The following is a 14,207-nucleotide window of genomic DNA, read 5'->3' as shown; positions in this document are numbered from 1 at the left end:
TCAAAACCCAAACCTACCACTGAACCCTAGAAATACCCCTGTACCCCTAAACCCAAACCTAGCCCTGAACCCTAAAAATACCACTGTACCCCAAAACCCTAACCTACCCCTGAACCCTAAAATACCCCTGTGCCACAAAACCCAAACCTAGCCCTGAACCCTAAAAATACCCCTGTACCCCAATACCCAAACCTACCCCATAACCCTGAAAATACCCCTGTACCCCAAAACCCAAACCTAGCCCTGAACCCTAAAAATAACCCTGTACCCCAAAACCCAAACCTACCCCTGAACCCTAAAATACCCCTGTACCCCAAAACCCAAACCTAGCCCTGTACCCTAAAAATACCCCTGTACCCCAAAACCCAAACCTAGCCCTGAACCCTTAAAATATCCCTGTACCCCAAAACCCAAACCTACCCCTGAACCCTAAAAATACCACTATACCCCAAAACCCAAACCTAGCCCTGAACCCTAAAAATACCCCTGTACCACAAAACCCATACCTTTCCCTAAACCCTAAAACTACCCCTGTACCCCATAACCCAAAACTATATCTGAACCCTTAAAATACCCAAACACCACAAAACATATACCCCTATACCCACACTTACCTTATGCAAACATGAAAAAAACATGCTTTTACCATTCATGCATCTACAACGAATTTCGTTGTAAATGTATGCGTGGTAAAAGCATATAAAATGTAATGTCATGCGTTATAATGGCATTGCGGAGTCATGGTACTTTCGTAATGAAAGTATGCGGAGTGATGGTATGCGGAAAGAAAGTTGCGGAATAATGGGGGTTTACCCTCCCCCGGTAAGAACATTGGTGACACGGCAGCCCACATCTCCAGCAACATACTCATCTTTTTTCACCACCCATTTGAAAAATGCACAGGTCTCTCTCATTGATGGCCAGCACTGACATACACTTTTAGACACACCTCCCGCCACAAGTTCTAGAATTGCGAACTTTAGAGCTGGGGAGCTACGTTCGAATCTCGGCATCAGCTCAACATCCTGTGATTCCAGGCAAATCGCTTTGTCTCCCTGTGCCTACCACAAATGAATGTGTTCTTCTGTAATGTAAATTGTGTTCATGCCATGTTGTCGTGTTCGCGCTATTTAATATTGCAAGGAAAAATCAAGTAGGGAAACTCGAGTTCACACACTACTGAACGCGCACTCTTAAGTGCATCAGCAGTGCACTGTGAATCGGAGCGTTTCACAGGCCTGTCACAGATAAGAAATGCTATCAAAACGAAATCCTACAAAACAATATACTACTGGCCGGCAGCAATTCATACCCGGACAACGTCAGGACGGGCTGCTAGTAGAATATAAAAGGTTTGTTTCTGATCCACATGGTGTCCATGTATCCCTGTGTAGGGACTATTATTAACCCACATGCATTGATGCCATTTCAACTATGTAATGGATGGAGTTCTGCAGGTCTACAAAAATCTGTCTTTCACATTCAAGCAAGGTGCATTGAATTTAAGTTCACTCTTGCCAGTCGTGCGTGGGAAAGCAAACCTTGTAGAGCTGAGCTAGAAACACAGTGTATGCAACACTACTCCCAGCCATCATCAATTTACTATAGTTTAACTTTAATCACACTATATCATGAGCATGTTTTGCTCTATATGATTTATCAATAAAGGGTTTGATTCACTGGAGTCATTTGAGATTCCAATGGTGGGTGAATGCACCAGTATCAGTTTATCAATCCATAGACATTTGCATATTGAAGATTACCAATGAGTTGCCGAGGGTGTCAAAGGCAGCAGACAAACCCAGCAATATTAACCTAGCTGAGTTTCCATAACATTCTCTTTCAGCATCTAGGATTGCACATCTAATATAGATGTCTCTGTGCTCCCATTTGGGTGAAAACTTAACTGCTTGTCACATAGTTTATAATTTTATTCTACATCTACCTGTAGTTGTATAGCTGTAGCTTATTCATTTATTTTAAAAAGACCGAACTTTTGGTATCAGACTACAGATCTTCAAGGCTACTTAGTTTAGGTATGGCTCTCTTTAATTGGTAGAGCAATCCATACCGAGCTCAATTTTTGGGGGTTGATTCCTGAGTAAACAGATTTGTTTACAAATTGTGTTGTTCTTGGAGCTAAAACCAAACTGCAGATCATAATCCTGCTTAGGGAGTAGGAATCCCATAGACAGTTGGTGGGGTTCAAGCTTCCAGTCGCTTTCTTGTTTTTGTCTACTGTGGCTTCTCCCAAGGAGATGTCACTACCTCAGGTTGGATGTATCTTTATGCATATGGGCGTCAAGTTTCCTTTTTGGCGTCACTATTCAGGATTCATTTTCTGCCACTTACGACTTTACACTGAAATGTATTTATGTCATTTTTCTCCCGGTGGTCTCCTTTGGCTAAATTTACACTTGCTCCCTGTGATAGAAAGCATAAACTTTAAGTTACCTTCCACCATATTCAAGGCACAGGAGGTGCACAAATTTAACATAAATTCAGGCCCCCTTCCCTTCAAATATTCCATACCACAACTTAAGACTAAGCTAAGGCAACATGATCACTCAGTATGGATTTAATTTCACGCACCTCCAAGAGAAATCAATGCGTGTGTTGGGAGCACCACTAGGGAACTTGTGGAATCTTCCATGTATAACACTGTTCAAGATAGAAAAATCGAAAACCCACCAATTCAAGAAGGTTTTCATCGAAGTGAATGGCGATATCTACTTTCCTAGTTTTAGGGATGGAGGTCCATGAACGTCAGAATGACCATTGCTATTCATGATTACTCTCTTGGAGATCACTATGCCACATGGAATCGTCTGCCTTTCTTTTGAAGTGTATTTGTATTTAATCATGTTCTCCTACAATAGCGCCATGAAGTGACTTCCTTCACAAGCCAGAACAGAACAAAACAAACAAATACATTAATGAAAAACAAATTACTGACTACTGATGATGTAAAGGCACATTAGAGAAAAGACATGTTAATTGAAACAATTACCATTTGAAGAAGGTTTTACAGTTTTACAGTGAGAGACACGAGTTCTTGACTAACGCAAAGGCCTTCAACTCTGCTAGGGAGGTGATCACATTCTTAATACTACCTGTGTGGTGCTAAGGATGTCCCCTTCATATCCTACCAACGGGGTGGGCTTTAGAAACTGCTGGTGCTCACCCAGATCTCTTGAATGTGAATGTTTTGATTTGCTCTGCATTCCATCCATCAATTGTGTGTCTTTTGCTTTCTCGCCCTATGTTCGCCAGGTATGCCCAGACGTGGGTCCTGGGTTCACTGTGGCAATGGAATCAAGCTATCCTGGTTGAAGAGGGGTGAAACCCCGATACCAGTCCTAGGATGCTTGTTTCCAGTCCAGGGAGGACCTGGCTTGGCAGTTCGGGTTGGACTGTTCCCATGAGGCACAGGGTAAAGACTGATTTGCATATGGCCAGGTCCAACCTGGGGTTGCATGGTGAGCGAAAGAATGATGGATTTAACCCAGATCTCTTGACTGGTGGTGAATGTTTTGATTTGCTCTGCATTCCATCCATCAATTGTGTGTTTTTTGCTTTCTCGTCCTAGGTGTGCCAGGTATGCCCAGACGTGGGTCCTGGACTCACTGTGCGACTGGAATCAAGCTATCCTGGCTGAAGAGGGGTGAAACCCCGAAACCGATCCTAGGATGCTTGTTTCCGGTCCAGGGAGGACCTAGCTTGGCAGTTCGGGATGGACTGTTCCCATGAGGCACAGGGTCAAGACTGATTTGCATATGGCCAGGTCTAAACTGGGGTGGCATGGTGAGAAAAAGAATGATGGATTTAATCCAGGTCCTTGACTGGGGGTGAATCTTTTGATTTGCTCTGCATTCCGTCCATCAATAGTGTGTCTTTTGCACAGCATGGACTTTCTCACTGTTGCACTGAGGCCATCTCCAGAAAGATCAATGAGGCCACCCTTTCCCCAAAGGAAGTCCCCACCACCACATATGAATTGCTTGGAGAGTCACACACAGCATAAATGCCAAATCCCTGAAATGCAGCATAATCCATGAACATTTCTGTGCCTCTGCCTAGGAGTTGGGAAGGGGTGCTAATAGACATCCTGGCTGAATGGGTACTGCCCATTCCTCTGGGTTACTCCTCTGACAACTCCCTGGTGGACTATTAGAGCATATAGCATGTCTAAATAGCTATTGCCTAGACTTATTGGTTTTCCCCTCATCAACACCGGTTCCTGGTCCTACCCCCAAAGCATACTCCTCGGACCACTGCTGGGTTTTGGTCCTTTCTGCAGGGTCATCTACAAACTTTTTTTGCCTTCACCCTTCTGTTTAATGAACCTGTTTTTTTGTAGATTTAGGACTCTGCACATTTTACAACTACTAAAAAGTGCTAAAGTGCTTGTGATCACTCCTTTAAACATGGTAACATTGGCTTACACCCAATTTGCTCGTTTACTTTACTTATAGGTCCCTAGCAATGTTCCCTCTATTTCTTTTCTCTATGTGTGGCAATATAGGGGCTGTGTGCTCTGATGACAAGCACCAACCTAATATGCAAGAACATGTGATGTACAAGCTCCCAAAGTCAGTGGCATATTAAGGGTGCCATAGGGTCTAATGCAAACCAGAAATGGCCACCCCCTAACCTCTGGTTTGGTATTAAAAAAACGCTCATTATTGCGGTGCAGTAGGCTCTTTGCACATCTGGGGATGGGTGCCATTGCATCATGTGCCCTAATTCTTCTACCTATAATTTCTCTCGATTTGCTACCTCCTCCTCACACCTTTTCTTACATCTCTCCACTTCCACTCGATCTCTTCACTTGCTCTTATTTCTTTCCTCCCTCCTTTTACTTTTTTTCTTATCTCCACTTCTCCCTCACATTGTCTCCTCTCTTCAATCTGTGCCCTCCCCTTCTCTTTCCCACAAAGTCCCTCTAACCTCTCAATTCTCTCTCATTCTCCCTTACTCTATCAAATCTATACCTTGACTATTCTTCTCTCTCTCTCACTCATCTTGTTTCTCTCTTTGTCTCCAATCTCCTTATTTGTCACGTATTGGTCTACCAATCCCCTTTTAGTTGTTTTATCGTCCTTTTATTCATTCTTTCTTTCCCTCCCTTTTTATCTCCTATCTATGTTTCACTCCCCTTTCTATATTTTCCTCTTCTTTTCTGCCTTATCTACATCTTTCTTTTTTCGCTTCCATAGCTCATCTTCTCCATACAGTCAAATCTCCTATCACACTCCCAAATCTTTGTTTGTCTCCATCTTTTTATTCATTCTGGCCTTCCTACTTTTCTCCTTTTCCATCTTTCTTTCCAATCCTCGTTCTTATCTTTTCTCCTTTTCTGTACTCTCCCATATTTTTTCTAATTTTCTTTCTGATCTCCTTCTTCATTTTCTAATGATGTCCCTCCTCTTCCTTTATTCTCTCTACTTTATATCCCATCTCATGCCTCCATTCTTTCCCTCCTTAATATCTTGCACCCATAGCTGCCCAATCTCATTTTACCCATCTTTATTTCAATCCACCCTTCTATTCTTCTTCATTCCTGCTGCCTTATTGCCTCATTCATTACCTTCCAGACTGTCTCCTTTTTGTCTTTTCCACCTCATGACATGTTTGGACTTTGCTCCACTATAGTTTCTGTCCTGAGTTTTACCTTTCTGGGACCGGTTTCACTCTCTACGGCAATGACTTTTCCTCAACCCCTCCCAGAAGAAGAGACCACACAGAGATAAACCCAGGTAGCCAATTCAAACATATTCTTAACAAAATCAGGGTGAAACGTGTCTTGAGTTGCTTGCCTCCACAGCCCAACTCCAGGAGCAGGGCAGCCCAGCTGCTACAAGGAGACCCTACCCCCTGCACAGACCACACAGTCGGCAGCACCCACCACCACGGCTACCTCACAGGACCCCCACGAACAACACATGGCCTTCCAATGCCATGTGTTGAGGTGCCGGGAGAATTTGGCTGAACAGGTGCGGGTGGGCTTTGACCGCATGGCAGACAAACTAGATGCCATATATGGGTGTCTAAGTCCCAACAGGGACACTTCAGAGTCCCTAACGGACACCCACAGTCTGCTCCATGCTCTCCAACGGACCATGGCTGACTTCGCTGGAGTCCTGACTCAGAGAATAGAACAACTGTCCATTCAGAGTGGCTCTAGTGATGTCACACAGGAGTTGGGAAACATGCAGAGGTTAATGGAGACCATGGATTGGGCGAATGCGGAACTAGCGGCTGCCATGGCTGCACACTAGTGAGTGGTAGCTCGGTTCCTCAATGACCTCAAAACCATCCTCATGGCATTGCTGCCACAAGGCCTGGTGCTGATGAATGCTGCTGTTACCACTACATCCAACTCAGTGCCACACAGTGCGGCAGACATTCCACCTCCGGCTCCTGTGGTGTCACTGCCACACAGTGCAAGAGACAGAATACCACCACTGACATGTGAGGCACATGCAACCGCAGAGGCCGAAGATGCGGATGAATCTGCCATTGTGATAAGAAGGACGCAGTAGCATTCATCTCCACCATATGGCCTGTTTCTGCTTGGTTCTGCCCTCTGCATCATTACCTTCCACTGTCCCCGATGCACTCTGTGGCACTCACTTTGGACCTTGACATGAAATGCCATATGCTGTTTGATCGTCAATGTCACAGCAAACAGGCTGCGGACTGAACTCTTCCTCTTCCTTTGGACTTGTCATTCCCTGAAGGACTCTGGCTGGCCCTCCACAGGCCAACATCGTCACGTGGGGTTTGCATGACCCTGTACTGCTCCAGATGCAACACTCCACTGAATGTGCATTAAACATTTCTAATCACACAGATGTATCAAGTCTATGGTTTTTCAAGTGTTGAAGTTTGGATGAATGTAGGCTCAGTGGATTCCTCTTACGTCCATGTGGCTCATGTCATAGAACTGGGGGCACAGGGTGACACATTGCCAAATGCAGTCTGGTGGCACTGACACAACAACAGGGACACACGCATTAATTACTTCCTTTTCCAGCCCAGTACGGAACAACTCCCAGAGCCCCAGGATCATTGTGCACACCCTTATGCTGGACTGGCATTGTCAGCATGCCACAGCCAATCCCTCACGGCTGGTGTATACCCACATCACACCCTTCCAGCACATACGTCACAGGACATGTGACCCTGCCAATAAAAAGGGCCGGGTGTACATGCTCAAAGCCATTTCCACTCTCTATCTGGGTGTATCAGTGTGGTGTTCATGTAGGCATGAGGGCCTTGGGCCCTGCAATGTCACATTCCCCGACCCGGAGGTGACATGATGGTTGCCGCATCACGAAATCTAATCATACCGGGCCATGACTTGCAGGGCACAGACTTGGTGGCACAGGATTCATTGCAGCCGGCACAGGCACACCTCCACGGGGCGGTGTCTTTTGGTGCACTGAGGTAGGGGAACCCTAAGTGCTGAGCGGATGTGCAGTCTGCAATGATGCCCCATCTCGACAAGCCAAACTACTCAGGATTTGTGTGCCCTGCTGGACTGCAGTGTAGGCCAGAGCCATCGGGAAGCATGGGCCTACCGCCATGTGGCATTGCCTCCCAGATCACAGAGTTAGTGGCACCTGAAGGTCTGAGCGGGTGTGCAGCCTGCGCTGATGCCGGGTGCACTGGTATCCATGGCGAAATCAAGACCCAGAATCAAATGTGAGACCTGGTGGCCTGCAGAGTGGGGCTGCATGATGTGGAGGGTGCCATGTTCGCGGGCTTGGGGCTTGCACCTGCACGTGGTGGGCCTTCATTGCGACACCCTAGTGGCGGAAGGTAAGCAGTGAGGCCTGGGTACGTAGGGGAAGGCATGCACTGTTAGGCAGCGGGAGGGGTTGGGGTGGAGCTATCTGGGTATGCAGGGGTGGGCATGCAATGCTGGGCGGTGGGAGGGGCTGGGGTGGATCTGCATGTGTGCACAGGGGCAGGCGTTCACTGCTGGGTGGTTGGAGCGGCTTGGGTGGAGCTGCCTGGGTGCGCAGAGGCGGACAGGCGATGATGTTGTGTGCAAATGTTTGAACTCTGCTATTCATGTATCTGGACTCTGTTTCAGATGACGGATCTGTTTCAGATGTGGGACCTGGTGAACTGCACTACATACCGGCACGTTGCTGCAGACACCCCGGTGTCAGCAGTGAGGCCTGGGTGCACATTGTTGGCCCTCTCTCTACCTGTCCCTGTCTTCTTTTCTCTGTGTCTCTCTCCCCCTCTCTATCCATCTTTCTCTCTCTCCCCCTCACGTTCCATCTTTCTCTCTCTCCCCCTCTCTTTCCGTCTTTCTCTCTCTCCCTCTATTTCTCTCTCTCTGTATCTCTCTCTCCTTCGCTCTCTCTGTGTCCTTTGATGTGCGCAAGACACACCTTCTCATCTGGATTTTTGTCTTGCAGGCTGTGACCTACAGATTGACCTGAGGAGAGCCGCCATGTGTCTTCATTTCTGTCTGTGTTTATTTGAAATCATTTTCATTTGTTAATTTGAAGGTGAATGTGTGATGCTCATTTTTGTGACGACACATGCATGACACCAAATGTGATTGTGCGGCATCAGGCAGACTATTTGGTACATGATTCCGTCTAGTTGATGGGCATGTCTTTGACCGGGGGGATACCCGGGGAGGGAGGATCCTGGGTGTGATGGCAGTGGGTGTTGAGGCCCTGTTGGGGCTCCGAGCTGCATGATCAGTGGTTCCATAGCATTGGTTGTACTTCTGGTGTGGCTGGGCTCCCTTTTCTGGGACAGGCTGTGGTCCGACTTTACACCAGGTCAGAGCAGGTGTTACTTTCCTGCTGCTAATGCACCTTATGGCATGTTTTGTGATCTTATCGCCGATCTGGCTGGTCATTGAGAATATTGCATAATGGTGTTGTCGCAGCTTTTGGCATGGGAATGCCTACTCTGCATCTCATTAGCGATAGTTGCGGGGGGCATCTATGCCGATGTGTTTGGCGGCTGCTATCGCAGGTAAAATGGTGATATGGGCTGTTAGCACCAGCTTGTGAATTGGGAGATAAATCTATCGCAAATTTGGCTGCAATAAAATGCCGATAACTCAGCGATAGCTCCTTGAGAATATGCCCCTAGATTGCTTAAGGTATTACCAAACTCTGAGTGAGAAAAATGGGTGATGTCACTATTGTCAGGAGACGTCATGCCACATGCCTTGTTAGATGGCTGCAGGCAAAGACGTATATTTAAGTCTCTGCCCCATAAAATAATGGAGTCCCTGCAGTCAGTGGGTAAGCGTCTCCAAGTCATGAACTAAATGGTGCAGGACAGTAATAATTTCCTGTGTATAGGCGTTATTGTAAAAAATTACAATGGCCATTGTACAATGCGCAGAAATTTAGAGAGTAACAATTTGATAAAAAAAACTCTGGTAACAATCACTGTGGTGTTCAGAGGAGCCAACATGTTTGTCAGATAATTGCATAGGCTCCATTTAGAAGGCCCTCAGTTCGACTGGATCGTTGGGCAGTGATATCATTTAAAGCCGTTAAGACGGACCAGGTTATTTGAAGGCAAAGAATGTGAAATTTGGACGTCGAATCAGTCCAGCCGGTCAAGGTACATTTATGGTGTAGCCCAGAAACATTTCAATAAAGAACTGAATTATCTGCCAAAGGGGGCCTTAACCACGACGGGTGATAGATCGGATCTGTGTGGTTATCAGAGATACAAGGCTCGGGAGACTCGCAAACATCATCTATATCTAACCAGGGGACCCACTCGCACTATTGAGGTGTAAAAGATATACTCTGGTTACCCTTGATTAGATCATCAGGAGCTTTCAGTTAATCCACACCACTTAGTGTGGAGAGACAATCAAACCTATTGTAAGTTTCCATTGGGGGCTGAGGCGATGGCAGTTGTTCCTGGTGGTATGTACGGACTACTTGAGGAAGGGTTAGGAAAGGGGCAGGAGGCTGGTAGAAAAAGCCACGGGATAGGACAGCAATCTGCTTTGTGGTAAGAGATGGAGAGCTGGCTCCCTCAAGAATTAGTTTCACTAAATTAGGGGATGTAAATGAGAGTACCCCGCAATCTCCCTCCAAGGTTTTACCCCCGTACCCACCCATTTGACTCTCTTGATCACTTTCAGATCTGAAAAAAAAGCCCCTCCGAGTCCTACCCTCAAGTTCAACCAATTTAAAGATTTGTTCCGAAGAGACTCCCATGATTCATGTGCAGAGGTAGAAGCACAGAGGAAATTAGCTAGAATTACCACATAAGGTGTGGCTGTATGCGGAAGCTCCAGACCATCCATTTTAGAAGTGCGAAAAATGCATGGTGAATCAGTGGTTGCGTAAATAGCGACTGTTGCGTTTGTAGGACAAAACAGACTTGTGGGGTTGCTGACACTAAGAAGGCAAACATGGGAAAGGAGCAGAGTAAAGCCTAACCATGGTTTATTGAGTTTGTGTTAATTTGATTTGGTCTGGAAGATAGTGGCGTAAATGATGACTACTATTCAACAGAACATTTGGACATGCTCAATTTTGAAGTTTGATGGCTAATTTTGTTCACCTTTAGATTTTTTGAAAGTTATTATATATGCTTAAGCAGTGGGTTCTTGGTATGTCATAGGTTTCAGATAGCTATCAGGAATTTTACTTTACCTGTTTATTTTTTTAATAAAACAATACCAAACTTGGTTAAAGTCCTACAGTTCCAGTTCCTGAGAAATTAAAGATGTACTCACAACTGCCAAAGCTACAGCGCCTTGTATAGCTGAAGCCCATTCAAAATGTAATCTGTCGTTTAGGAATCCACCAAGTGTCGGTCCAATAAATGTTCTAAAATGAACAAAAAGACAATTGTTTAGTGCACAAAGTACATATAGAATACAAAGCATATGCATAAATTATGACACATTCTGCACTGGATAGTTTCAGGATACTGCATGACCAAAAAGTCATGCAAGAAGAGGTGAGGCAGAACCCCTGAATGATGTAACAGAAACGCTATTGGAAGGAAGCAGGTCTGGGACACGAGTTGCACTAATCTGTTAGGGAGTATCAGCCTGATTCATCATAGTGCCGTTTTGCGAGTTTGAAATAGCGAATCATAAGGAATCGCTATTTCAGACTCACAAAACGGCATTCATGTAGGAATCGCAAAAACAAAAGTGATTCCTTTTATTCCTTATTTGCGATTAGCAAATTGCTAATCGCAAATAAGGAATAACTCCCCATTCATTCCTATGGGCCAAAAGAGTTTAATCAGTGCAAAATACATAAATAACAAAGCAGCATAATTACTGAATGAAATGCCAAGGGGATGCATAAGTTATGACCGCAACTCCAAGATTAAGTAAGTAAGAATAACAAAGTAATTGGTTTTAACAAAAACCTAACTTTTTGGCCAATTTAAGAACTAAAAAAAATCTTTCTTTACCTCTTTTTGACCATAAGTTCACCTATCTTTATAGGTACCGTGGTCAAGGTATATGAAATACACCCACGAAGAGGACCCAAAAGTAGAGATATTGGTCCAGTACTCCACAAATAGAATAATAAACAAGCAATACAAAGTAAGAAATCAATATTGGTCAATGTAAAAAGACATGATATATGCAGATAGTAACATGACATGTAAGAATAGGGACTCACTCTCATCTAGTAAACTTGACACTAACTGTGTGTATTCGTTTTTTAGAAAGAAGATACCTGGTTTTTATTAAAGTTCAGTCCTGAGGAAGGTGTTTATTCTATCTAAACTCAAGCACCGAACGCGTCGACATAAGGAGTCCATGTGATTTTTATTTGTATGAAATTGTATAAAATTGTATTAATTCTTCTTGTTTTATATAAAATGTGTGTAATACTTGCAATGGAAGATCTATAATTCATGCTAGAAATGTGTAGAGATTGAACTGAGCACTTGACTGCACACTGTTTTTAACGTTGTTCGTAATTGTGTTTTGAAAAAAACTGTCATTCAGGTTATTTTCTAATAATAAATTTGAGAGTTAAGAGGAAACTATAGAGTTTGAATAATTCTTCATGTCATGTTGAATAATTAATGGGATTTATCTGCGATGCGCCCAATGGTCAAACAATTAACTGAATAACACAGAAAGGACCCCCCCCCTTTTTTCTGTTTATACCCAGTCCTTTCTGGTTTATCTGGGAAACTCTCTTCTTTGGAAGGAATTTTGTTGAAGAACACCTTCTTCATTGTAGGCCTGTGGTGGTTGTTCACCCAGGGGCATCATGCCGCTCTCTTCTCCTTCACGAATTGGCATCCTGCCACGCTCATCTCCTTCACGATGTGGAGTCCTACCACGCTTTACTTCTCCTTCGGGATTTGGCATCCTGCCATGCTCTTCTTTGCATCCCGAACAGGTTTGTCACTCTGATGTGGCGTCCTGCCACATGTCTCATGTTTCCTCCACATGGACATGTCCTTGGTTGCATCTGTTTCTTAGGACTGTGTCTTTTCTTTGCTGCAGACCTATTGCAGGTCTGTCCTGCCGATAGGACATGCTTCTTTTCTATGTGGAACTCTCGTGGGTCCTCAACCCTTTTTCAGGGATCTTCGTGGTACTCCTCTACCTGAATGGAGGTCATTTTCTTCGTTCAAGGGTGTTGTGCTTGTGCCTTGGGCCTGCCCCTTTGTGGCGCGTAATCCTGCCACCGTTCAGGCATGCTTGACAGGGTCAGTCAATTTGCGACATGGTCCTTCTTGCTTGTGGTGGGAAGTAGCTTGTCACATGTCTTCAATGCACATGTTATGGTGGCAGCTTGCCTGTCTTGGGCCACTGGCGACTCAGTCTTGAGGCAGTGTGAGGGAGGATGCTCTGTGCTGTCTTTGGCCCAGTGCTGGACTTTGCTTTTGCAGTTGAAATACAGTACCCCTGTTCCTGGGTTCAGCATTGCTTCCCTTCGGAGAGGTTTTTTTCTCCTGGGCTCCTCCCTGTGCTGCCTTCTGTGCACCTCTGACTTTGAGCTCTCAGTTCTTCTTCATGGGCACCCTCCTCTGGTGTTCTGCATGTCCGTTCTTTGGTTGCCATGGTGGCCGTTTTCCACTGGTGCTTGCATTGATATCTCTTCACTTGTGGTGGCGTCTTACAGCCAATAGAGGGTGCGCACTCATCTCAATTTCTCCTTTTGCCTTTCGTGGGGCATGCTTGGCTGAGGTATCTTTGTGCTTCTCGTGGGGATCAGCAGCGTCATGGAGTAACAGTCCTGCAATGGGGCCATTCGTGTTCATATATTCTCATCTGCGCTGTCACATCTGGCTTGGCAGTGGCTTTATGCAGAGGTTCAGTCTCTCTCATGTCAGAGTGCATTGCAACACTTGGGTTGCTACAGTCGCCACTCCTCTCAGATTGCGGAGGATACAGCAGTTCATTGTTAAGAGGAGGCCACCCCCTGGACACATGTTGGGCGAATATGTCATCCACATTAATGTCTTTTCCACAGTTCAGCTTGCTGGCATATATTATCTTTTCTCCAATGCTCAGGGCTGTTTGCGGTGCACTCACATGATTGCTAGGTTGCTCTGTGGGGGCCAACTGCGGCCTCAGTCAAGAGATTTACAGCTGCGGGCCAACGGCATGAGGGGATGCAGGTTTCTACAGTGACAGGTAGGAAAACGCAAATGCCGGCTTTTTCCACAAAATAGTTTCTGATATCATTGGCACATACTGTTGCTGGTCCATTTTTTTATTTTTTAGAGCGGTCGGAGCTAATAAGTCACTAACTGCTCCATGTGCCATCTTGGGCAGGCAGTCCTACATTTCTCGCCACTATGGGTGCTTGTGTGCTTTATCCTGGAATAATAACCATAGACAGCTGCGTGAGTGCAGCACTTATCATGCCAGGCTGCTACGGGAGAGCAGAAACCACGGACCATGCTGGGGGTGAGGCTGAAAACAGTGGCTCGCAATAAGGGTGCGGCACAACATCTCGTCACGAGTCGAAACCCCGTTGATCTGCTGAGCATGATTTACCAAGTAAGTATTGCATCTGCTTTGATGGTGCCACTCGGCTTACTTGTGGGTGGAGGTTCATATGCATGCTTGTCACTTTCACTTCTATGCTAGCCACAGCCAGGGCCTATGCGCACGAGGCGCTTGGTGCTGCAGTAGTGACCTAATGCTGCAGTATGTCGCCCCTCGCAGGTTCTAAGCCAGTAGGTTCAGTCGGGGTACG

The 14,207-nt window shown here is 45.5% G+C and overlaps 1 protein-coding gene across 1 annotated transcript in view; it reads right to left on the bottom strand.

Annotated features, from left to right (window-relative positions):
• SLC18B1 (solute carrier family 18 member B1) overlaps window positions 1–14,207 on the bottom strand; it is a 569,858-nt gene that overhangs the window by 75,468 nt on the left and 480,183 nt on the right. Inside the window, exon 12 of the mRNA XM_086925400.1 lies at window positions 10,751–10,844. Within this exon, the coding sequence (XP_086781526.1) occupies window positions 10,751–10,844 (94 nt within the window). The remainder of the gene's footprint in view (window positions 1–10,750; window positions 10,845–14,207) is intronic.

Source organism: Lissotriton vulgaris, chromosome 6 (assembly GCF_964263255.1).
Source record: "Lissotriton vulgaris chromosome 6, aLisVul1.2, whole genome shotgun sequence".
Lineage (NCBI taxonomy): Eukaryota > Metazoa > Chordata > Amphibia > Caudata > Salamandridae > Lissotriton > Lissotriton vulgaris.
The sequence above is the reverse complement of the archived record's forward strand: the minus strand, read 5'-3'. Positions and strand labels throughout refer to the sequence as shown.